Genomic DNA, 26,758 nt, shown 5'->3' on the forward strand with positions numbered 1-26,758 from the left:
TTGGTAGTCAACTAGTCGAGGCCTTTAGTCGAGTCAAATTCAACTAGTATTGACGTCATTCCATCCCTAAACTACTGCACAATAGGTAGGCATACGTCGAGCTGTAACGTAGCTAAAAGTTAACATAAGTGTCTGAACATATTTAGCTATGCCTCGACTACCCTCAGGCGGTTCCCTGTCCCCTTGCAGGCACTTGTTCGGATGGTTTCGGGTGGCCACGGGATCTAGCGTATAGACGACAATGGGAATGCATTCCGTCAATTCAGTGGACTCGAACTTGAAGCGCTTTTCTAAACTGTCGCCGAATCGCATTTTTAAAGGAGTGAACAGCATCCAAGTCAGATGATCCAACACACAAAGTTGACAGTCGGGATGTATTCCGTCAGGTCATCGGACTTCAACTTGAAGTGCTTTTCTAACTTGCCAAATTGTGTTCTTGAAGGAGCGAATAGCGTCCAGGTCAGCATAACACTGGTATTTCGACTAGTCCCCTTGTTAAGCGTGACCATGTCAATTAGTTTCAGCATTCCTAACACTCACCTGAGAAACTTTAACTTCACTTGTCACAGTCTGTCTCCCTCGTGTTTCCTAGGACTCTTATTTTGAAGTGTTTTCCTGGACTACATTTCCCATAATGCACTGCCCTCATCACTGCCATCTCTTCCCGATCATTCTCACCTGTTTTCCATTCCCTCATTAGTTCTTGTTTGTATATATACCCTCTAGTTTTTGCATCCCTTTGTCAGTTTGTTGCTTTATGAGTTCATGTTTGTTTGTTTCACTATTATCATCTTCATTAAAAGCCTGCATTTAGATCCAGCGTCTCCCGTCTCATCTCAGCAACCATTCGTTACAACTTTTTTCGGCGGCCAATATGATGAATTGTGTTGTTTAGGGTTGTCACAATACCAACATTTCAGTATTTAATACTAATACCAGACCTTAATCCTTTATTTTAAAATGTAAATATTCATGTAATTATTAACAAATTAAGTTAAACGGAAACACTTTAAAATAATGGTTGATTCATTAACATATTAAATACATTTGGTATCAAACTAACAATGAACAATGATCTTTAACAGCATTTATTATCTTTATTTTATTATCTTGCATATTATATTATTATCTTGGTTAATGTTAATTTATCAAAATACTATTGTTCAATGTTTATGTTAGATCATATTGCACTTCCTAATGTTAATGTATACAAATTGTAATGCAAAAATTGTATTGTTCATTGTTAGTTCATGTTAACCTTTGTGTTAACTAATGTTAACGAATACAACCTTTTTTGTAAAGTGTAACCAATTAAAACAATGGCATGCAGCCTTCAAGTATTTCCCAGTTAAGTAAACTGAGGGAAAAAAAGTAATTATACAAGTAGATGGAAGAAATCAGATACAAATTAAGTAAACAAAGTTTTCAGGTTTATAACAGCAGTATCAAGTATTCAGGTTAACATTTATAAATTGAGAAAAACACAAGTTAAGGAAATGTACTGTTTAAATTATAGTATTATATAACAAAAAGTACAAAGAACTGCAAACTCAAAATATATGACATTCTTAGGCTATTTTTAGGCTATTATAACCTACCACAGTCTACATTTATCAAAGCCTAACAGATAATAATTTGTGACTGTCATTGTTGAAACTCTGTTACATGTGAGCTACACACAATGTGTCTGGTAAAAGCAGATTATGATTGTAAAAGCTTGTATTTACAATTTATAGACTATCCAACAAGACTCGCTGGCCATCTCAATGAGAAAAATGCCATCTTTCTGCTCTTCCTGGAAGTCACCATGATTTTTCTAATGAGAACACACCAATATTTTCCTTGTAGATAGCTTGACCGTGCATATTCAGACCGCGGGGACATCATTTTGGTACCAAATCGGTACTAGGTACTAATGATACTGTACAAAGTCTGGTATTGTTAACTTGTTTTATTTTAGTATCAAACTGCTACCGAAGTATCAGTACTGTTCGTATGGTGGATAATGGCTGTTTTTGGGGCTGAATTTGTTGAGGTTACCCGAGGCAGCCACCACACTTCCCGTAACTGATGGAGATAAATTAAGTGCCCGCTGGGACTTTCACCAACATGATTAAATCAGAGTGCTGGATGCTGGTACATGAAATTCCCTCTCAATGATCCTACAATTATCTTGACGAGTTAAGCATTTAGTCACCAAGGACTTATCTGATTGCTTCTACAGCTTGTCATCACATGTGTAAATAGTGCCCAGGGCATCTTTTTGGGTTTTATGTTAATAAAGGTTTTATGCAAGTTTTTCTTAAATCAGTAATGGCAAAATTTTTGTGGTTTGGAATCTGAGGACGTAATTTTCCCAAACAGTGGATTCAGTTTTCAGAATGATTGATTGAAACCTTTGTCGGTTCATGCGAGATCTCTCTGGTTTGTTTGCTCTTTCGTCAGTGTCATCTCTGGAGGGTGGAGGTAATGTTATGTTTTGTAGGCGCGATGACCTCAGCATGACCATGTCTAGGTATTGACCGTGGCCCCAGTGTGGAATGCGACCCCAGTGGAGGCCATCTTGCGCATGAGAATGCAGGGATCATTAGAGATGCTGACTCACTCTTCCATGATGCCGAGCGATTGCTGTATAACTAGAGTCAGAATTATGCACAAGTGTTCTTAGTATAATTGGTGTTGTTTTAAAGGCAGATGTTGGTCATGCCAAATATTTAAGTTTTTATTTTTTTATGTTTAGTGCACTTTGTATGAAGTTAATGGATAAACAAAAATTATTCATGGCAATATTTTTTTGAAAATATCCTCACTATAGTCACATTTTTGCATAGTACTGAATATATACAGTATAACATGAGGGTGAATATTTGTTTCAGAACTCAGTGTACCTCATCCATTCCACATGTGAATTGCTGTGATTTTAACATGTTTGTTTGTGTGTGTATTCTCTTGTAGGTATCTGTGTAAAGTGTAGTAAAGGTGTCTATGGAGCGAGTCAAGCATGTCAGGCGATGGGGAACCTGTATCACACTAATTGCTTCACCTGCTGCTCATGCGGTGAGTGTCCACACACACTGTTGTTGTTTGTCATTATCAACAGAGTGCAACAGTCTGGTTCCGGAAGTAAAAATCCCATAATTTTTTTCTGTAGACAAATTGGTTTTCAACAATAACTTTAACCTTTAGACAGACCTGCTGTGAGCTATGAGGTTGTTCATCGATTGTATATGCTTCCCTTGAAGCCATCCGTCTATGTTATTTCAACTTCATTGTTTTTTTGTTTTTGGATTTTTCTCCTTTTTCTCCCAATTTGGAATGCCAAATTCCCAATGTGCTTTTAAGTCCTCGTGGTCATGTGGTGATTTGCCTCAGTCCGGGTGGCGGAGAACGAATCCCAGTTGCCTCCCAGTTGCGTCTGAGACCGTCAACCCGCGCATCTTATCACGTGGCTTGTTGAGCGCGTTGCCACAGAGACATAGCATGTGTGGAGGCTTCACGCCATCCACCGCGGCAACCACGCTTAACTCACCACGCGCCCCACCGAGAACGAACCACATTATAGCGACCACGAGGAGTTTACCCCATGTGACTCTACCCTCCCAAGCAACCGGGCCAATTTGGTTGCTTAGGAGACCTGGCTGGAGTCACTCAGCACACCCTGGGATTTGAACTAGCGAGCTAGCGAACTCCAGGGGTGGTAGCCAGCATATTTTACCACTGAGCTACCCAGGCCCCCGATATTTCAACTTCATTGTTTAAAAATCGTGTTTGACAACGGAATTCCTGGTAAACAACGAAATTACCGATGGTTCAGCAGAGAAAGCTTCGCTAATCAGAGAACTGCGGCCAACAAAGCCCGCGAAACATGCCTCAGAGTGACCGATCACTTTCATGATGCACTGTAAATTGGTGTCTCTTCACCCTTAAACTACTTATCTATTTGTACATATTGGAATATTTAGCAATAAACACAAAACATATTGTTTCTATACTTATAATCAACAACCTAAAATCAAATTTTTTACATATTCCAAACGTTTTATATTCAATGACATCATTTGCAATGCTTAATGGGATTGTAGTCCATGCCCTCATGAAAGACGATAAGTACTCAGTCTTGTACCTTTGTCTTTTTTTCCGATTTTCAAATAAAATACAGTTTGTGATGTTTTGATTCACCTCGGAGCTGGTTGGTTTGGTTCATGGCTTACAGCTCTTTTATAAAGGATTTTTTTGAAAAGTCTATGGGAAAAATGAATGGGAAATATACTAACGGAATGCAGATGGCTGAATAAGTGGGAGGGCACTGATGCGCTCTATTATACTGGTTGTTTTGGTCCAGCAGGGACTGTATGAAAATGTTTTACACTCTTCCCAGCAGGACAACTGAGTGTGTGCTAAACACATCCAGATTAGTCTTTCCCAGAGTAACCTGCATTGGTGTCATAAGCTTCCTTTGTTTTGTGAGTTTGTAGTGTTTTGTGGAAAATGGATATTTGTGAAGAACTCTGGTGGTTAAATGTACAGTGAAGGAAACAGGCTTTAGGGAATGACACTGTACATTTAGTCTACAAGCGCAGATATAATCAAGTGTTTCTTGAACTTTGGGCACTTTTAGCCCTTTGAATTGATTCCTTAAAAGTATTGTCTTGTTAAAAAACATTTTTCACACTCTCACTAGTTTATTCAGTTTGGCTGCTAACAATGTCCAACTGTATATACACATGCATCACAGGAGATTTATGGTATTTTTGTCTTAAAGTCATGAAAATTCCCACCACAGTGCAATTTCCAGCACATCTCAAATTCGTGTTTAATAGCATCCCGTGATGGAAATTAAATTTGTGAAGTTTTTTTTAATAAAATAGCGACTTCTTAAATTTCAAAGCTAACATTTTATGTATCCTTAATACACACAAGTAAATAATACACTCACTGAGCACTTTATTAGGAACACTATGATCGTAATAAAGTGCCAGGCGTGGTCTTCTACTGCTGTAGCCCATCCGCCTCAAGGTTCGACGTGTTGTGCATTCTAAGATGATATTCTGCTCATTACAGTTGTACAGAGTGGTTACCAGAGTTACCGTAGCCTTTCTGTCAACTTGAACCAGTCTGGCCATTCTTCGTTGACCTCTCTCATCAACAAGGCATTTCCATCCACAGAACTACCACAGATTGGATGTTTTTTGTTTTTGCACCATTCTGATTAAACTCTACAGACTGTTGTGCGTGAAGATCTCAGGAGATCAGCAGTTACAGAAATACTCAAACCAGCCCATCTGGCACCAAAAACCATGCCACAGTCCAAATCACATTTTTCCCCCATTCTGATGGTTGATGTGAACATTACCTGAAGCACCTGACCCGTATCTGCTGATTTTATGCATTGCACTGCTGCCACACGATTGGCTGATTAGATAATCGCATGAATATGTTGGTGTACAGGTGATCATAATAAAGTTCTCAGTGAGTGTATTTTCACACTTTTTGTGAAAATGTTCTGTACGTGATATTTACCTTTTTTCTTTGTTTTCTTTAAACATCATTTGTCTCATATTTTATCTCAAGCATGTTCTTCATTGATCCTTTTGTTAAACTGTTTAACAAGTACAATAACTTTTGAAAAAAAACAGTAATCATGTCATACATGTATATACTATACATTTGGACAGCCGAACTACAATCACATTATCTAGGTCTGTTAGTCCATCTTAAAGCGTTTACATGACTTTTTGAAAATATGAATTATTGCTTTAGTCCAACTGAAATTTAACTTTTAAAGTGCATGTAAAAGTTCTGACTGTTAAAAGACTGTTAGACAAAGTTATGGACAGGTACTGAGACAAAGACAGGTAGGTGTCATTCCTAAACAGAGACAAACAGGTCTTATTGGCTCAATAAATTTTTCTTTATGTGGCAATGTGTGTGTGTCTTGAATACTCTATATTCATATCAATGTGTGTATTTGTGTGTGTGTGTGTGTGTGTGTGTGTGATGTGTGGGCCGCAGGGCTGGTCCGTCACCTGACTCGTCCCCTGCTCTCCTGTTTCCTCTGGAAATGAGAGCGAAATCACGGCGGTACTGCTGTTCAGTTTTCTCTTTCATTCGCTCTTCCCCTTCACACAGATACTGTTTCCTTGCGCTTTACAGCCCGTGCAGATAATTTACACGTAACGCTAGCTGTGCGTTGTAAATGTATTGTTCGCTAAAGAATGAGGGCCAGCAAACCGGATGCAAGGCGTTGTGGTTTGGGAGGAACTGGAAGGCTCTTTTGAGGGCATAATGAGTTCTTGAAGTTCACAGGAACATTAAATGTGACGTTTGAGTGTGTGTTTGTAAATGTTTGGATTATTCATAATGAATAAGCTGCTGCTGTTGTTGATTGTAAGTACTTCATCTTAATTATGAGCCACTGTAATGTTTTAAGCTAGAGGGAGATGAATCATAAACCATGTGTTGGTTAAGATGTTTGGAACTTTAAAAGGGTTGTTCATTGAGGGATGAGATGTTTTCTCGATCATGTTTTTGGTTAAATATGAGTGTACATGGCATCTGCCCCAGAACTTCAGTTTGACTTTAAACACAACATTTTAATGATCATCATATCGATAATTTGTGTAACTATGTCTAGAATAGAATATTAAGAAATATATCAGATGTTACAAATAAGAATTAGAAGAATTCATTAGGGGGGCATTTTTGAAACATCCTTTGGCATTGACACCTTGAGCCCTAGCTAATTTCTGACCCTGGTCCATGCAAAACAGCACTGTATTAAATAGTGGTCGACTAATAAATATCAGCCAGGCCAATTAATCAGTTGATATTTGGCATTTTTGTGGTTCCAAAAAAGTTCCAAAATCTACAGCCAGCTTTGCCATTGGGTAATAAACCATTTATGTGTTAAAATGTTTTGTGATTTTTTTTTTGTAAGGATTGTGTAATTGTGTAATTGTGTTTTCAGACCTGTAGCTCATTTGATTGGTTCCAAAACAAGGGCTAAAATTGTTACAATGTTGCATTTTCTTCTTGGTTTGTTTCGCTTTCACAAGGCAGCATTTCAAAACGGACAAAAACTGTGACAATAAAAGTCACATGTAAGTAAACTGTCCCCTTATTGGTCAGAATGTTTGTGCGCTGTTCCGAAATTTAGCGCATCCATTGATATACTGGTTAAAATGATATACCTGTAAAAACTGGTCAACTGTAACAGATTTTCGAGTGTTGCTTATGCAAAAAACGTCACCCCATGGGGCAGTATGCGCGTTCCAGTCAGAAGTTGCGCTGCAAATACACATTATCCAACACACGGATGAAATGAGTTATTTTTATCCGTCATTAGTTGCTTTTGCATTACACTGCCTGGCCAAAAAAAAGCTGCAGTTTGGATTTAAGTAAGCAGATACTGAAGAGCCTATGATTGGATCATTATTGCAGTGATTAATATGTTTCAGCTGGAAACAATTCTTTTAACCCTAACTGATACAGTGTGTAGCTTCTCATTTCTTAAACAACCATGTCAGAAGACGTATACCGTGGTCGTGGAAAAGATGTTACAGTGTTTCAGAAGGGGCAAATTGTTGGCCTGCATCAATCAAAGAAAGCAACTAAGGAGATTGCTGAAATCACTGGAATTGGGTTAAGAACTGTCCAAAGCATTATTAAAACCTGGAAGGATAGTGGTGAACCATCAGCTTTGCGGAAGAAATGTGGTCAGAAACAAATCTTGAATGATCATGATCGGAGATCACTAAAATGCTTGGTGAAGTCACATTGTAAAAAATCGACAGTAGACCTTATGGCTAAGTTTAAAAGTGAAAGTAAGAGCATTTGCACATGCACAATGTGACAAGAACTTACAGGAGTGGGACTAAACAACTGTGTGGCCACAAGAAAGCCACTTGTTAAAAACGACTTCAGTTTTCTTGGGAGCATAAAGATTGGACTGTGGAGCAATGGAAAAATGTCATGTGGTCTGATGAGTCCAGATTTGCCCTACTCCAAAGCGATGGGCGCGTCAGGGTAAGAAGGGAAGCGCATGAAGCGATGCACCTGTCATGCATAGTGCACACTTTACAAGCCTCTTGAGGCAGTGTTATTATCTGGGGTTGCTTTATAGGTCAGGTCTAGGCTCAGCAATGTTATGCGGCAATAAAATGAAGTCAGCTGACTACCTGAATGTACTGAATGACCAGGTTATCCCATCAAAGGATTTTTTCTTCCCTGATGGCACAGGCATATTCCAGGATGACAGTGCCAAGATTCACCTGGCTCAAATTGTAATAAAGTGGTTCAGGGAGGATGAAGAATCATTGTCAAACATGAATTGGCCACCACAGAGTCCTGACCTTAACCCCACTGAAAATCTTTAGGATGTGCTGGAGAAGACTTTACAGAGTGGTTTGACTCTCCCATCATCAATACAAGATCTCAGCCAAAAATTAATGCAACACTGGATGGAAATAAATGTTGTGACGTTGCATAAGGTTGTTAAAACTATGCTAAGACGAATGCTTGCAGTAATCAAAGCCAAAGTCGAATTCCTCAGTATATGTTTACATTTGCAGTAATAATCGATTTACAGTGGGTTTTTGCATAGTCAAACTACAGTCTTCATCTGTCAGTCCAAGTATACCACACAATGTGTAATTGAATATTTAAAGAAAGGACGTCAGCTGAGGAAGCGTTAAATACATGCCGCATGTCACTTCTGTCTAGGCGCAAAACGCCAAGGCCAATTGTGGTCCGATTAATGTGTATAAATGCTGGACGGAGCCGAGCTACAATCGCATCTAGGTCTGTTGACCTGTTGGACTAAAGCTTTTACATGATATCTTAAAACGACAAAGTATTGATTTAGTCTGACTGAGTTTGAACTTTTAAAGTGCATGTAAACGTTAGGAATAGGCACAAGTACACATGCTTCAAGACGTCCACCATTGTGCCCATACCGAAACAGTCAAAGATAACTTGCCTAAATGACTGGCGTCTTGTTGCCTTAACTCCCATCATCAGCAAGTGCTTTAAGAAGCTTATCAGACACCACATGCTCTGTGCTGCCTGCCTCCCTGGACTCACTTCAGTTTGCTTACAGAAGCAACCTCTCCACTGATGATGCCATTGCATTTACACTACACACTGCTCTTTCCCACTTGGAAAAAAGGAACACTGTTTGTGGAGAATGCTGTTTGTGGACTACAGCTCAGCATTCAACACCATAGTGCCCTCCAAGCTTGAGGTGAAACTTTGGGCTCTGGTCTGGAACAGCTCACTGTGTAGCTCCACACAGTGGTACTGTGTATTTTTATTGTATACTGTGTATTTCATATTGTGTATATTGTAAATTATTAGTTGTATATTGTATACTGTGTTTTGTGTAAATTAGATGTTTATTGAAGATTGGTACATATCTCATCACTATCATGACTGCTGTGTTGCTTGGAAATGCACTCAAGACTTTCACCCACTGTTGCACTTGTGTATATGGTTGAGTGACAATAAAGTGATTTGATTTGATTTTGACACGAGCGTTGGGATGGACCGACTATGAGAGAGAGAGAGCGTTTGTTCTTGATGATTTTCTGGCTGGTTGTGTGTGTCTCTCTCTCTCTCTCTCTCTCTGTATAATTGAGCTTTGCTCTGATATCTAGAGCAGCACCCACCCTGTTCTCATCAAATACAGAGGAATGCACTCCTTTATACTCCATCTCTACTCTCTCTCCTTCTCTGTCACATGTAGTGCTGTACCAACTTAGGATCAAGTTTATTATTGAAAACGAAAACTAAATGTAAAAAACATATTTTCATAAACTGAAATAAAAATAAAAATCAACATAATTGGAAAAACTGAAACTAAACTTAAATACATTTTTAATTCATTATAAAAATAATCTTCTTCTTTTTTTGTGGACTTTCTCCCGTTTTCTCCCCAATTTGTAATGCCCAATTCCCAAAGCGCTCTAATTTTTTGTGGTGGCGTAGTGACTCGCCTCAATCTAGGTGGTGGAGGACAAACGTCTGTAAAATTGCCACTAGGTGGAGATAGCACTAGCAGATCGCCTATTGCCCTCATTATATTAGCAAAGACAGAGCGGGAGGGAATCACTACAGTACATCATGGAGAGAAGCAAAGCAGATAGAAAACTAGGGTGACCAGAAGTCGGTCTCGGATTTACGAGGTGTCCTGGTGTCCCGTCATTTCTCTAAAAGATGTAATACTGTCCCGGTTTCAGCTGTTAGGCTCACAGTTTTTTTTTTATTTTTTTTATTTGAAATTAAATATCATCAACGTCCTTCTTGGTATCGTGTCTGATATCGATTGCAGGGACGGGAAGGTATTTTATTGCGTTGCACGATGATTTGACGATACTTTCATTCTAGTTTTGCAGCAGCCTGCTCAGAAACCATGGTTACCATGACAACGACTCACGCGCTTGGCGCTCTCTGCTGCTCTCTTTCATCATCCAACGCAAACTAGAAATGCCCCAATGAAAATGCATGTTCAACAATCTAAAAGAAGCCGATCTATTTCTTTGCACAACACGTGAAAATGGAATTGAAATGTTTTGCTGTCACTGTAAATGTTCACTTTCCCATGGCCACAGTGTTTGATAAGAGATTGCAGGTCATATTCATACAGCTTTATTTTTTTTTTTTAATAGTACAAGCACTTACATGTGGAAATGTGGAATTGTATTTTAACTTTTAAGTTCCAATGTTGCAAATTTTGTGTAAAAATGTGTAGCTGACAAGTCATATCATTATTACACATGCAATATGACATCATACGGATAGAATAGGCTATATGGAATATGTACATTTTACAAATATCTAAAATGTGTTTAAAATAGTATAAAACAATATATAATAAATAAAATAACATTTCACATACTAAAAGATGTTATATTGAATTTAGCTACATATTTTAATACAATATACAGTATATATACAGTGTGTGTGTGTGTGTGTGTGTGTGTGTGTGTGTGTATATATACACATACACACACACACACACACACATACATGTATCGCAAACCCCCCAGGTGCCCCAGTATGAGAAAATGCGCTAGCCGTGTCTGTGACTTCAATTATGACACATTTGAACTTTTATTGGAATGACTGTTCATTGTGTTGCCAATGCATAATGTTAAAACAAAGAGAACAGAAACAATATAATATCCAGTAATTTTTTCTGACTTTCTCTCTCTCTCTCTCTCACACACACTCACACACACACACAGTCTTACACCGACAATCTGTCAATTTGTTTTACATTTCATTTGGAATTGGTATAGAGTTTTGTTTGATGTTCAGTTTTCAGAGTTGTGACAAGACTTACTTTCTCATGTCAAATGCACTAAAGAGGACTTTATGGTTAAAGTTCAGTAAAAAAGAAGCATTCTTAAATTGGAATTATGTGTTTTCTTCTACTGTAATATCAGTAATGAAATTCAGCTGTTCTTATTAAAATGAAGATTTTTAATATTATAAGTATTATTTACAGACTGTACATTTGGGTGTCCAGCTATACATCTCACATTGCACAACTGCCTGTTTTCCCCATTCTATATGTATCACTTGATATAAAAACTTAAACTAAACTATTTAAGAATTTAAGATTTTTAGGATTTCATTTCAGGCCTCCTCTAAACAATGCAAGTGAATGTACGGTCCAAAATGCATATTTATGGTGCATCAAAATAATCCACACGACTCCAATCGACAAATAAAGTTCTTCTGAATGCAAACGATTGATTATTTTTAGAAACAAAACAATACTTTATACTTTTTAACTACAAATGTTTACTTCCATACATCTCTATATATAAATATATAAAAAACACACAGTGATGAATAAAATAATAACAAATGAACTGCATACTCTATAAATACATGCATTTCATCTGTGGAAAGATGAATTTTCAGTGCATTATATGAGTCAAATGTGCACACACAGGTGTCATATAAACACGGCAAGGGACTGATTCTGCTATGCTGACAATGTACAAGATGATAATCAAATCATGTTTATTTATAGAGCACATTTAAACACAACCATGGTTGACCAAAGTGCTGTACAGTGGCATCACAGGCAAGACAGTATAACAGAAATAAAACATAAGTAGTAGGGCAATTTCACAGATTAACCATGATTTAAGTTAAATTAAAACCTAATGAAAATGAAGTTTTAAGCAACGATTTAGAAACAGATAGAGAGGCGGTCATGAGGTAATCTGGTAAGCTGTTCCACAGTTTGGGGCCAGTGATACAAAAAGCACGATCACCTCTATGCTTCATCCTGGATCTAGGAACAGACAGAAGTCCACGATCCCCAGATCTGAGTGATCTGGTTGGGTTATGTGGACGCACCAAATTACAGAGATAATGGGGTGCCAGATTGTTTAATGATTTATAGACAAATGTTAAAATCTTAAAATCAATTCAAAATCTAATAGGCAACCAGTGCAAGGAGATCAGGATGGGAGTGATGTGTTCATGTTTACGACTGCCTGTTAAAAGACGTGCTGCAGCATTTTGGATCATCTGCAGGTGGGATAGAGCTGATTGGTGCAGGCCAGAGTACAGAGAATTACAGTAATCCAAGCGTGAAGAAATAAAAGCATGGATCACAATTTCAAAAGTTTTCCTGGATAGAAAAGGTTTTGCTTTAGCTAGGCGACATAGGTGGAAAAATTTGATCTAACCACTTCGTTCATTTGTTTGTCGAACTTTAGGCTACTATCAAAGAAAAAGCCTAGGGTCTTAGCGTGAGAAGTGAGATGAGGAGTGAGAATACCCAAGTCAATGTTGTTCACTGTTTTAAGCTCGTTTGGTCCAAACAGGATCATTTCAGTTTTATTGCCATTAAGGTGTAGGAAATTATTTGTCAGCCAGGTTTTGAGTTCCTGCAGACAAACTAAGAGAGGGTCAAGAGCTTGTTTGTCATGATGTTCTCCATAATGATGGAGAAGACTGTTTTTAGATTGACACTGGAAATCGCAGCGTTTACAAGTCCACAAAATGTTGAAACTTCAGCATAATCTGCAAAAATGTGGATTGAAAGAAGAATTGGCTGTGGCCTGCATGACTGCTAACTTCTATAACAGGTCTACACTGTTAAAACATTGAAGAATAAAAAGAAGTCAAGAATAAAAAGAATCAAAAGATGTTACTGATACACTTAGCAATCCTTGGTGTAGACCTTCCTTGAAGTTTCGCAAGATTGTAGCTTTGCTTGGAAAACAACTGGTCAAGTCTCCTGAGCAAAAAAATAAATCTCCCTTCACGATCTGACTTTTATATTGCACGTCATGCACATTAAATGTCATGAACATTGGACATTTGTATTTTCTTTATTATTGTATTTTGGTAAATGAGTCATTTTTATGTTGTTTTGACATTTCTAACCATTTGTGTAGACTCTACAATAAACTTTTATGTCATGGATGAGTTGGGATTTACAGTGAAGTGTCATTCCAAAAGTGCAACTCTTTAGTATAACAGTAATATGAAGAGAGAGAATTTTTGTTGTTTGTTATGTCCTTAATTGATGTAGCACTTCAGTTTATTTTGTGCTGTAGTTATTTTTACACTATTTTCATTGTCTGCTGCCAAGGTGCACATTCTTTGTCAGTACGAATGTAAACCACATTAAACTGAAATTAAGAGAGAGAAAGAGGGCAAAGGAACACGTGTTTGAGTGAGACCAGCAGGCCTGCACATGCTCTGGACCACAGACTAGAATTCCCCCTTTTAATAGTAACACACACACACTCACATAAAGTCTACAGTCTGGATGTGAATTCCGAAACATGTACATACACCCTTTCAGTGACTCATCACCTCCTGTATCCCATCATGCACTGAGTGTGAACCCACCTTCACATAATAAAGACCTGCTTGTTCTCTCGGTGTTCATAGTAGTGTGTGTGTGTGTGTGTGTGTGTATGTGTGTGTGTTCTCTCAGCATCATGAAAGGAGAAAAATTGGAAAAGACACTCTGGCTTTGTTCACACCGTGCAAAAATCTCATTTGTTTTTCAAATCTTAACTTTAGAACTGATTATTCACACTGTTATTTTTCATATGATGAAATTGGATCTGTTTGTTTAGACAGTGTATTCAATATCCGATCTTCATTGGTTGGCATCGTGCTGATGAAGTCATTACTATGGCAAGAAACTTTCTTCGACAACAACTGATAGTTTCTCAAAAAAAGGTTTTCTTGAGAAACATTAGCTAGTTTGCTTACATACAAGTCATTTATTTATTTTTTCTCCCCAATTTGGAATGCCCAATCCTCAATGGGATCTAAGGCCTCGTGGTGGCATAGTAACTCTCCTCAATCCGGGTGGCGGAAGATGAACCTCAGTTGCCTCCTCGTCTGAGACCATCAATCCACACATCTTATCACATGGCTTGTTGAGCACTTTACCGCGGAGACAAGCGCTTGTGGAGGCTTCACATCCACACACAACTCGCCACACACCCCACCAAGAGCTAACCATATTATAGCGACCACGAGGAGGTTAACCCAACGTGACTCTACCCACCCTAGCAACCGGGCCAATTTGGTTGCTTAGAAGACCTGGCTGGAGTCACTCAGCACACCCTGGATTCGAACTCGCGACTCCAGGAGTGGTAGTCGGCGTCTTTACTCGCTGAGCTACCCAGGCCCCCACACACAAGTCATTTTTAATTGCATAATGCTTTTCACAATGCATATGTTTTCAAAGCAGCGTTAAAGAAATTCATACTGTAATATCTTAAATGTCTAAAGCCCACCATGAACAGCTTTATAGAAAATCATGCCTTAGTGTCTTTAAGCGTTGCTGCTTCAGGGCAGAGACTGCATGCCACCACTCGCAATGTTGCATTGCTCGTCGGTTTTAAACACTTGTTAAGCAGTAGCCCTATTAGCACTATCAGTTATGTATTTATTTATGTATTATTTTTTACATCCCTATCTGTCTGTCTGTCTGTCTTACATTTCTTGTATGTGTGGTTGTGTTTGTACATTATTGCTGAAAATGTGATTTACAGTATTCTCTTTTTAAATGTTGATCCACTCATTGTCTCTCTCTCTGTGCTGGTGTTTTCCCCGAATCTGGAACTTTGATTACAGCAGTCTTAACCAGCTGTGTTCCAATGATATATTGAAATATTGCTTTAGATGTGGTGTGTGTGTGTGTGTGTACAGGCAGTCAGCTGTCATAGAATGAGCAGGTCATATGAGGTTCAGACTGGGTTGGGAAAAAAGTTAGTTCTATCATCATTATCACAAGTGATGTGTCACTGTTTTTTTAGGTAGTTTGCCTTGAGGGGCATGTTTGGTTTGTTGCATGCATGGTTACCCTCAAATGTTTTGATGCTGTTTTTCATTGACACATTATTTAAGGTTGTTTATCTACTGGTATATCTAAATAAGGTTCTATATTTAAATAATTAAATAAAATGGCTTTATTTTATTGCAAAAACACCAATGGACTTTATTCGATTTATCTTTTTTTTTTTTTTCTAATTATGTGGACGGTGGGACTAAGTTGGGAAATTTTAAATAATACCAAGCTATAGAAACTAAGTCAGATTTTTATCAAATAGTTTATAATGTTTCCAGGAGTGTTGGTTATTCATGTTTTTGAGACATTACAGACATTACATCAGAAAGTAGCATAATTAATTCTGATTCAAAGTAATGTCCAGCATCATCCAATCACTGCCAACCATGTTAAAATATAATGATTCATTATAAATTCTGAATCTATGTACTGATTACCACTGTCCCATTTCTGCCAAACATGTTGAGTGGTCCAAACATCATCTGCAGACTGAAACTGAACTTTTGGTTGGATTATAGGAGTGAATGTGCTTAACTGCATAGAAAGCTATAGGATGCTCCCTTGCTCCCTATTTAGTGAATGACTTACCCTCCAATGTGCTCTCTGTCTGCACTGGTCTCAGAACAGTTCGAAATGCACCTTATTTTCATCCAAATTCCATATAAAGCCTCTGAAAGCAACATTTTTTAGCAAAACCAAAATACAACATCCACACGTGTTTATGTGGAGTCGCACAAGAATAATTAAAAAAAAAATTCTATTAAGTTATGTGCTATCAAAATAAGGATTTTCTGCCAAAATGATTGCACTCCCTGTCTCTTTCGCTTCATTTGGTAGGTGTTTAGAGGGTTTAAGATGTCCTGCCTCTGTGGCAGCTTTTAGACATGCCAAACATGCATTCAGAAACATCTGAAGTATAAAATTAAATTCAAGGATGCATTGAACACAGTGACTGTACCATGAAAACAAAAACTACCCACACACTCTTCAGAGAAGAGAAGAGAACTAGTTGACTGTGGCCGTAGTCTTTGACAAAGGCTGGTGGAATGGAGCCTCTCCCACCCCCCTTCTCTTAGTGTTTCTCTCTCTCTCTCTCTCTCTCTCTCTCTCTCTCTCTCTCATTTTGCGTGGTTAAGCGGGGGGGAGGGCGGGGGGGTGGCAGTGGGACCAGCCAGTGACCTCAGACTGAAAGAATGTCCCCGTTTACTCAGACCTCTCTCTCGGTCTCTCTCTTTTTGTGTTCAGATTCTGTGCCCTCCCTAGATATTTGTCAGCTCCAGGGATCTCTGTGATCCTCATTTGTTGTGTTTCCACATGTCTACAAACAGCCTCACCTTTCATGCCCTCTTATTATTCAAAATTACATCTTCATCTCTGAGATTTCCACCTGAACTGTCCTGAGAAACACTAATTAGAGTTTAAAATTTTATGAAGAAATTTCAGTTGTGCTTGACCATGCAAAACTCACCCGTTGCGTGTGGTTGCTAAGATGTTCTAAGCTGTTTTTAGCAGGTTGCCGTGCGGTTGTTATGGCCCACCCCAATGTCTCTGATATTCTGGTCTCTAGATATGACTTAAGAATGTAAGTCTATGGCATTGTTCTCTCATTTTATCGTCTACCAGGCAAGTAAACTAATAATAACACACCTCGCCTCAACAAGTTGTATGATTTGAGGTATCAGTCATGTCCATAGAGCAAATGGTGCAGGACGAGTGTCATGCCAGTTTTTAATCCTGGGGTAAGGGGTTTGTTCAAATCACTAACCCCAAGTATGGGCCTTTCCTTACGTCTGTGTTTGAATCGCGCTTTATCGAGTCTTCGTTTCTCTGGCGGGCTGCTGGCTGTTTGAATGTGGCAAGTGCATAAATTTTAAGATGTTGAAAAGAAACGAGATGTCTGCCCTGAACGCCATAAATTAAGAGGGAGCTCTGTAGGACAGGGAAAGGGGCAGATCAGACTGATTTATGAACTCTGTGTGTTTGTATGAGAGATAAAGAAAGAAAGACGACCGTTTTGTTTTTTTTTGTGTGTGAATACGGTACAGAGAACCTAATCTCGTGTATCCAGACTTTCGGCATAAAGTCTAGTCCACATTGCAGCTTATTCTGACCAGGAACCACCCACTTAGACAGGAAGAGACCCATTACTTGATTGGACTGACAAAGAATAATACATTTTGACACAAAATTAGTTAAGAAATGCAGAATAACCAGATTTATTTTCAAGATGATAACTGGATGCCACTTGCAGAAATTAAAATAGTGAGGTCATGTGACAACAATGTAGTATATTAATGATTTTAATTAGGCTTGCTTGCATATTTCCATATTAAAGCCTATTTATTTATAATTTTTTTATCTCTTTTATTACTGACACTGTAACATATGCCTGTATGTTACAATATGTGTCACACTGAACTAGCCACCCATAATGTTTTTTTTTTTTTTTTTTTTTTTTTTTTGTCGTTTGGAACTCCTCTGATCTACTTCAAGTCCTTTTTTCTCTTTCAGTTTTTGCAGTACTTTCTCCCATATTTTACCTGTTCATATTGTTGTTAATAACTGCTATTCCTCAACAGATCTTCATTCTGCAAGTTTCCGATGTGGACGTGACTCACCAAATGCTTATCGAGAGCCGTTTGTCTTTACACTGCAAAGCTCGGCACAGAAGCTGCATCTGCAGCTGCATAAATGTATTTACACAACAATTAAAATCGCGAGAAACAATGTATCATGCGCTCAAATGTTTTATTTGTGAAAAACCGTTGCCGGCTGTATTGATTCTGGTGCACAGCTGACTGTGCGCTGAATGTTAAGACAACAGCATGCTGATGCGTTTGCCAGATATTAAATTCCAGAATATATATATATATATATATATATATATATATATATATATATATATATATAAATATACTACCGGTCAAAAGTTTTGAAACACTTACTCATTCTTTATTATAATTTTTTCACATTTTAGAATAATAGTAAAGTCATCAAAACTATGGAATAACATAAATGGAACTATGGGAATTATGTTGTGACTAAACAAAATCCAAAAGAAATCAAAATTGTGTTATATTTTAGCATCTTCAAAGTAGTCACCCTTTGCCTAGAATTTGCAGACATGAACTCTTGACATTTTCTCAACCAACTTCTTGAGGTATCACCCTGGGATGCATTTTAAACAGTATTGAAGGAGTTCTCATTTATGTTGGGCACTTATTGGCTGCTTTTCTTTATTATTTGGTCCAGTTCAAAAATGTTTTTATTTTAAATTAAATGTTAGTTTTATAATGAAATAAATTAATATGGTGGCACAATTATATTTTTTTCTACAAAACTCATTTCAAACATTTAAACATACGCCTTCAGATCAAAAGATTTTTAAGATCATGTGAAACATTTCAGTCAAGTGTTTCAAAACTTTTGACCGGTAGTGTATATATCTATATCTATATCTATATATATATATATATATATATATATATATATATATATATATATATATATATATATATATATATATGTGTGTGTGTGTGTGTGTGTGTGTGTGTATATATATATATCTATAAATATATAAAGTGGTGCAGGACTTTTAATTATAAAGAAGCCCGAAATACACATGGGACTCCTATTTTGAAATGCCTGCACTCCCAGTTGTGAACACACTGATGGCTGATTCGCTGAGAAAATGACTCTGATTCAAACTGCTAACATGAGCTCCTGAGTTCACACTCTCTGTTATTTTCGGGTGAAAAAGACCCAGTTCAAAAGAGTCATTTGGTCACAACTCTCTCGTGCTGGGTTTGTTGTTGCGTAGCTCATGACAACAGAATGGGTGAAAAGCGGCTCGAGACACACTGGTGGTGCACGCTCAAAAAATGTATTCAATAATTCACAAGATGATATCTAACGAAACCGCATATGTACGCACACAACCCGACTGTTGCCAATGGCGACTAAATTTTAAATTATTGTCGCAATCAATTATTTTTGGTTGCATTTGTGCCCATTTGTGACCAACAAAATGTTATAAAGTAACTGTATTCTGAATAGCAGTGCTTGAAAACGTAACAAGGGCTGGAAACAGTTACTTAATTTTTGTATTCTGAATACGTTAAGCCGTTAAATATATTCCGTTACTGCCCAACCCTGGCAACTAAGTTGCATTAAAAAATGGCAATATCTCATTTTCTAATTTCCTACTTGTAAAAGTGCAATAATTGACGGCAGATTTCCAATCTGGAAATGTTGAAATCCAATTTCACAAGTTGGTTGCTTCAGCAATTGCATATTTCATGTCACATTTGCTTTCTATGACACTATCGTTTAGGCTTGGGAGGTAGGTTTTGTTGATTTTAAAATGTTGAGCATTAACCCTAAAAACCTCATCTGTTTGGGAGAAAATTTAACTCGCTATTAGCGCCACACAGTGGACATTTCACCTCGGAGCAATATGCATCAGTCAGTGAATGGTATGTGTGTGTGTGTGTGTTGTGTAAATTGACGTCTAATCAGCTCAGCATGTGTCTCTCATTACACAGCTTTTCAGCTCCGCATACATCAAAGATTAAACATATTCCTTTTAATCAATTGATGTTGCTAATTAAAAATAATTGTTTGTTTGATGTCTAAGCTCTTTGTAAACTTGCAGAATGCAGACAAATGGAAATTCTTCATAGAAGTTAATAATATGTACGGTGTGTAGGTTGAAATAGTAGTTTTCGGCATGATAACAGCGTTTGGTTTTCTTCCATCAGGGCGGAGGCTACGAGGGAAGGCTTTCTATAACATTAACGGAAAGGTTTACTGCGAAGAGGACTTTCTGGTGAGTATGAGATACATTTTGTCAAAATAAAAATCATTATGCATCTATAAATAAAGTGGATGACGATGTCTTCCCTTAATTTGATGGTGATGATCTGTCATTGTAGACACATTTTCACACTCTATTGTGGTTCTGTTGAACACATCTAAGACATTTATCTGAACTCGGTACTGAATAAGACAGAACTGAAATATGCTATTTGAATCTTAGTCTTGCTGTAATGCTACACCAGCCGAAACTGTAATCCTTGGTTTCCTTCCCTGTTCCCTAATGGAGGGGTGGAGGGATAGTTGGATTGTATTGATTTGTGCTCATTAGTGGATGGATGAATGGATGGATGGATTGATGGATACATGGATGTACAAAGATGTCCACAATTTTTTACCCTCTTGGGGGAACAGATGCTGTAGCTCTGCCCACTACCCCAAATTGCTCCAATTAGACATTTATCTGCTTAAAGACACACACGCACGCACACGCACACACACACACACACACACACACACACACATCAGGATAGATGAGAAGATTCTAGGTACATCCTGTCAAGACCAACTTCCTGTTATTGACAGTTTAACAGCTTGTGTGCTGAAATTTCAAATGTCATTGTTCTATACAATGCTTAAATGCAGATCTTATGATGACAGCAGAGACTCTCTGCTGGTTCGGAAACAGTATCTTAATGTGACGGTCAATGTAGTTGTGGCAGACAGATATCAATCAGCCAGGACATTTAATTGCCCAATATTTGGAGATTGTTGACATCGGACGCCATTGGACTATAAAGTTTCATGTGCACATAAAATAATTCAGTGTATTGAATGTTCAGAGTGGCTCACATTGACTGATCCAATCACAATGGAGATTAATTTGTTTACAGAATACTTGCGATGTGAAAAGTCTAGCAGACTTTTTTTATTTGCAATTTGTAAATTATTTAGTGTAAATTTTTAACATTATACTTTGTATTATATTAGCCCGGAATAAGTTTTTAAAAACAAGTTACTACAGCTGCGATGAGGTTTCTAATACAGCTGCTGAGGGAGTAACAGATCATTTGGCCCCTTTCCCTCTTCTGACTGCTGTAATTCACCGAGCTATATTTTTTTCTTCTTAGAAAGCTGTGAAAGCGTAATAGTGGATTTTTTTCTTTTGTTTTTGGAGCAGAATTAGATTTGCTGTGGTCTCCCATTCATCACTATACAAGTATCGTTTACTTCTGCATTCCAAACCTTGATATGTGAAAAGGGTCCATTGTTAATATTTTGCGTTATTATTTTTTTCTCGTCATATTTTCTTCAACAGTATGTTTTAATTAAAATCGTTTGGTTATCGTCATGATAATCTTTTCCATCAACGAAATCAAAAAACCCTTTGTCAACCAACATTTTCGTCAGTAATTTCAGATATTTGCTATTTTCAGATTATCGCCATTGGACAATAACATTAGATGTGAAAATTGTGATAGAGATTGACCGATATATTTACCAGGCTAAGAAATGGATGATATTTGGCATTTTGAGATAATCGGCATTGGACAAATAATTTGGCCAATTAACAGAAAAAAAAAAGATATATATATATATATATATATATATATATATATATATATATATATATATATATATATATATATATAGTGTAAATATTTTCTATAAAAATAAATGCTCCTATAATTTCAGTGAATAGCCACCCTGGTCTTTTAGGATCTGCATTGACATTGGCCATTGAAAAACCCATACTGGTCAATAGCTACTTAATTCATATTTCAAATATATTCTGTTAGTGTGTGACTCTTGGTCATATGGTCGATGTAAAAACCCCCCAAACCAGCGATTGTATGTTGACGTGACTGACCGAAGAATGCACCACCCACCCCAGTCACTGAGGGTCCAGCAGATGGTCTGTCTAAAGTGGGGGTTTCCTGGTATTGATCACTCCCTTCCAACCCCACCTGCTGGTCCTCTCTCCACAATTAACACACACACACACACACACACATACACAAACACACATAGTTGAATAGAACCTTAAAGCGAGCAGTGATGTCATCAGTAGGGAATGGAACCTTGCTTCGCAGTCAGACAGAAAGTTCCATGTCGTTAAAATCTTGTGTTGCCTTTGCCTCTCATTTACATCGAGTGCATGCTTGAGAACATCCTTACTCTAATCGCTGTGCTCCAAACCCTTGTCACCCTGGTAACCAGGTCAAAACCCTTTTTACGGGACAGATGGCTCCCCTCTGGGTCGTTTCTGTATTTTAGATGCCAGCAACCTGTCCAGCATTTAAGACATCTGAAGTCTTTATATATAAAACAGTAGATGTCCTTAATCTAAAGACATTTCAGATAAACTCAATCTTCAAAAACTCACAAAGTGCATCTACAACCTTATCAATATTTGAAACTCTGCCAAAGCTGTGGATCTTCTCAGGAATTTTGTTGATGGTGGCAGTTATTCTCAGCTAATGTCTTAAGTGTTTAATCAGGTCTGCCTCTCTTTCTATGGAGCTAAACACCCCAATAAGACATTACTGAACCTTTCAGCACAGATTGAGTACCAGTGCCCCCTAGAGACTGTGACTCATTATTGATTGAATTATTGGTGGATTTTTTTTGGAATTACATTATTTTTAGACATGACATCAGTGTCCTTCAGTGTGACACGCTATACTCCATCTAGAACTATTTTAAAGAATATTTTCTAGTTCTTGCATAGGCAAATTTATAATACATTAATTTTAGTAACCTAAAATAACATGTGATTAAAAATGGTTGAACTTTAAATAAATCATGACCAGTTACATCACTGGTCTAAAATATACTCTTTCCTCTATATGCTGTATATTGATATCAATTTTAACCTAAAACCTTGATGTTGGCAAAAGTGTATGTACATGTTATTTGTTAAAGGGATAGTTCACCAAAGAATGAAAATTCTCTCATCATTTACTCTCTCATTCCATGCTCTCTACTTCTGCTGAACACAGATTTTTAAAGATTTTTAGAAGAATATTTCAGCTCTGTTGGTCCTTACAATGCAAGTGAATGGTGGCCAGAACTTTGAAGATGAAAAAAGGTGTGGGTGAGAAACAGATCAATATTTAAGTCCTTTTTTACTATAAATTCTCCTCCCTGCCCATAAGGTGGTGATATGCACAAAGAATGCGAATCACCAAAAACAAAAGAAGGGGAATGAGAAAGTGAAAGTGGAGATTTATAGTAAAAAAGGACTTAAATATTGATCTGTTTCTCACCCACACCTATCATATTGCTTCTGAAGACATGGATTTAACCACTGGAGTTGTATGGATTACTTTTATGCTGCTTTTATATCCTTTTTGGAGCTTCAGAGTTCTGGCCACCATTCACTTGCATTTTGTGGACCTACAGAGATGAGATATTCTTCTAAAAATCTTTGTGTTCTGCAGAAGAAAGAAAGTCATACACATCTGGGATGGCATTAGGGTGTGTAAATAATGAGAGAATTTTCATTTTTGGGTTAACTATCCCTTTAGCTACCCACTTGCATGATGTTTGTATCACATGCTTATAAATTAACTGTCATCTAGGGCATGTTAAAGTATTAAGATTGATCAAAATAGTAAAAAAAATAAAAAAAATAAAAAATAAAAAAAAAGCCAAATTTTGCAACAAGTTCATGAACTTCTAAATACTTTTGAAAATTATAAAAAACAAATTACATGTATGTAATATATATATATATATATATATATATATATATATATATATATATATATATATATATATATATATATATTACACAAAATGAGTAAAATAGCCAAAATAATGTAACAGAGCAACATAATTCAGAGGGAAGCAATCATACTGTAAATACAAAGCAACTGCTAAAAAAAACATTCTGAAAATCTAAATACCAAAGAAATAAAAATCAGCTTGAAAAGGGCTCATGGACCTGATACAGGAAAATAGCACAGAGAGAAATGCTTTCAGCAGAGCATTTGACAGATTAAATGAATGTGAAAGACAACAAATGCTGTCAAACATGATGTTACAGCTGAGCTGTGGTGTTTTCTTCCATAGTATTCCGGATTCCAGCAGACAGCGGAAAAATGCTTTGTGTGTGGTCACCTCATCATGGAGATGGTAAGAAAATGTTGACAATGTTGTGTTTCAGAAGTTCCTGTCTTGATGCTTTTTTATGAGTAGTGTTTGCTAAGGCAATCATCACTACTACTATTGCTCATACTTAGGGTCAGTGATCTGAACAAACCCCTAACCCTAAGTATTAAACTTTGGTGTGTAACTCATCCCGCACTGTTTATGCCAATGATTATGCTAGCAGTGTAATGGCAAGTTTTACACATGAAAGTGCCATTCACATTTTCTTCAGAAAATCATACAACAGCTCATACAACCCTGTGTGTTGTAGATCTTGCAGGCACTGGGTAAGTCGTATCACCCGGGCTGTTTCCGCTGTGTGGTGTGTAAGGAGGGGTTGGATGGAGTTCCTTTCACCGTTGATTTGGAAAACAACATCTACTGTGTGAAAGACTACCACACGTGAGTGTCATGCTAATAAAAACGTTCACAATATTTTGTGCCACATGTCCCAGCTGAAACAACCAGCTTAGACCTACATGAAATGGTCCAGGCTAGTTAGTGCTGGTTTGGTGCTAGTATAGGTGGTGAAGCAACAGAAGAAAACTTAGCTGGTAACTAAAAGCTGTTTTAGTTAAGACTGTTCAAACAGGTTGCAAATGCATTCGTTATTTCAAGCCTGAACAGCAAAATTTCACATGAAATTACATTTTTACAATCCCAATTCGAGTCAATTGAATGTGGTCTGATATCTGTTTCAGACACAGAACTTGTAAAAAACATTGTTCAACAGTCAGTGCTAAAGACCCAAAATAAAAAAGCAAATCAGAACTTGGCATAGTGTGAACAAAGCTAAAGAAAGCTGTTAGAGACACCAGCACAACAACATCTCAAACTAGTAACCAGCATGCAAAAGAACAACATATGCTGGAGATGGCTGTCAGTCCCAAAAACCTTTAATCTTTAGATATTTGCTACATAATTCATATTAATAATATCTATAGATAATGATGTTTTAATTCTCTTTGTCTTCACAGGGTTTTTGCTCCTAAATGTGCCTCGTGTAGCCAACCCATCCTCCCAGCACAGGTAAGAGTGAAATGTAGACTGATGGCATATGAGTCAGTGACGTGACTTTATTTTAAAAAAAATAATTTATCAGATCTATTAAGTTAATTAAGTAAAAATGCAATTAACACAAAACAATTTATTGAATACACCTCTACTATGATGTCCTTTTGATAAATTTGTTTAGGGACTTTTTTTTTTTTTTTAAGTTCTTGTTTAAAGCTGTAATTCTTGAAAAAAGAAATGTTGGCATAAGTAGTTATGTTATTATGTACGTTATTTTTTTTTTTTAACTTGATATTTATAACTATAGTATATATATATATACATATATATATATATATATATATATATATATATATATATATATACACACACTGTATATACTCGCATAAATTAGGGCTGTGGATGTTACGCATTTATTCATTGTGATTAAATTATATTTAAAAATAACACATTAAAAAAATTTACGCAATTAATTATTTTTATTTTTGTATTAGTAAAATTTGTATTTGTATTGTCTATAAATGCTTTTACGCATCTGCCACAACAATGTGAGGTCTTTGAATTATCTGATATTATTACATTTATTACATATCATTTTTAAAATTATTTAATTATTATTATTTTATCATTATATATATCATTATTTGTATTTGGGGGCCTTTTTCGGCAAATATTGATATATGCAATTAACTGGGATTCATTTGATTAATTAATCAGCACATCATGTAATTAATTCGATGAAAAATTTGTGAACTCACACATGTACTCAAGTGGCAAGGAAATTATTTTAAACGTTTTTTGTTTTTTTTTTGTAGAAAATGCTATAAATGATTTTCAGCAATGTATGAAACCAACAAAAACACAAAGATTCAATTTCTACTAAGTAGACGTGTTTTAGCTAGATCTTTAAAAGATTTCTCTTTTTTTTATTTTTTTATTTTTTTTATCTCGGACTGACAAACTGTGTGTGTTCATAGGGTTCAGAAGAGACCATACGAGTGGTGTCCATGGATAAAGATTACCATGTGGAATGCTATCACTGTGAGGTAATACTCCATAATGAATCAGTGCTTATTGTTCTTGGAATTCTGAACCAAAGTTTGCAGGTTCAAACCCAACTAAAGGTGACCTGGTGAATGGAGAGGTCATCTTTATGTCCTCAAGCACAGTCACTAAACCAGGTTTTGTTCCATATGCCACTGTCCCTTCAGCTGGTTTACTGTGAGTCACTCTGAGTAAAGAGCATAAACTCCAGGAGAATGCCCTGCAGTTACATAAGATGTTTTTGTGTATATTAGTCCAAGGATCCAGTATTAATGTGCATTAATATTGTGAATCATTGACTAATGACATTCCAGAGTGGGTCATTCAAAATGTGTTGACATCCACACAGGTACTCTGCACATTCTCAACTACCCATACTTCATAGAATTA

General features: G+C 36.9%; 1 protein-coding gene across 3 annotated transcripts in view; it reads left to right on the forward strand.

Annotated features, from left to right (window-relative positions):
* Positions 1-26,758, forward strand: part of wtip (WT1 interacting protein) — a 41,439-nt gene that overhangs the window by 10,074 nt on the left and 4,607 nt on the right. Inside the window, exons 2-7 of one of the 3 annotated variants that reach the window (XM_051724706.1) lie at positions 2,956-3,057; positions 20,101-20,168; positions 24,233-24,295; positions 24,582-24,712; positions 25,288-25,339; positions 26,302-26,370. In XM_051724706.1, the coding sequence (XP_051580666.1) occupies positions 2,956-3,057; positions 20,101-20,168; positions 24,233-24,295; positions 24,582-24,712; positions 25,288-25,339; positions 26,302-26,370 (485 nt within the window). Of the gene's footprint in view, positions 1-2,955; positions 3,058-5,061; positions 5,913-20,100; positions 20,169-24,232; positions 24,296-24,581; positions 24,713-25,287; positions 25,340-26,301; positions 26,371-26,758 lie in introns of those variants that run through there. The other 2 variants (XM_051724707.1, XM_051724708.1) reach the window with 2 other exon arrangements.

This window comes from Myxocyprinus asiaticus, chromosome 18 (assembly GCF_019703515.2).
Source record: "Myxocyprinus asiaticus isolate MX2 ecotype Aquarium Trade chromosome 18, UBuf_Myxa_2, whole genome shotgun sequence".
NCBI lineage: Eukaryota > Metazoa > Chordata > Actinopteri > Cypriniformes > Catostomidae > Myxocyprinus > Myxocyprinus asiaticus.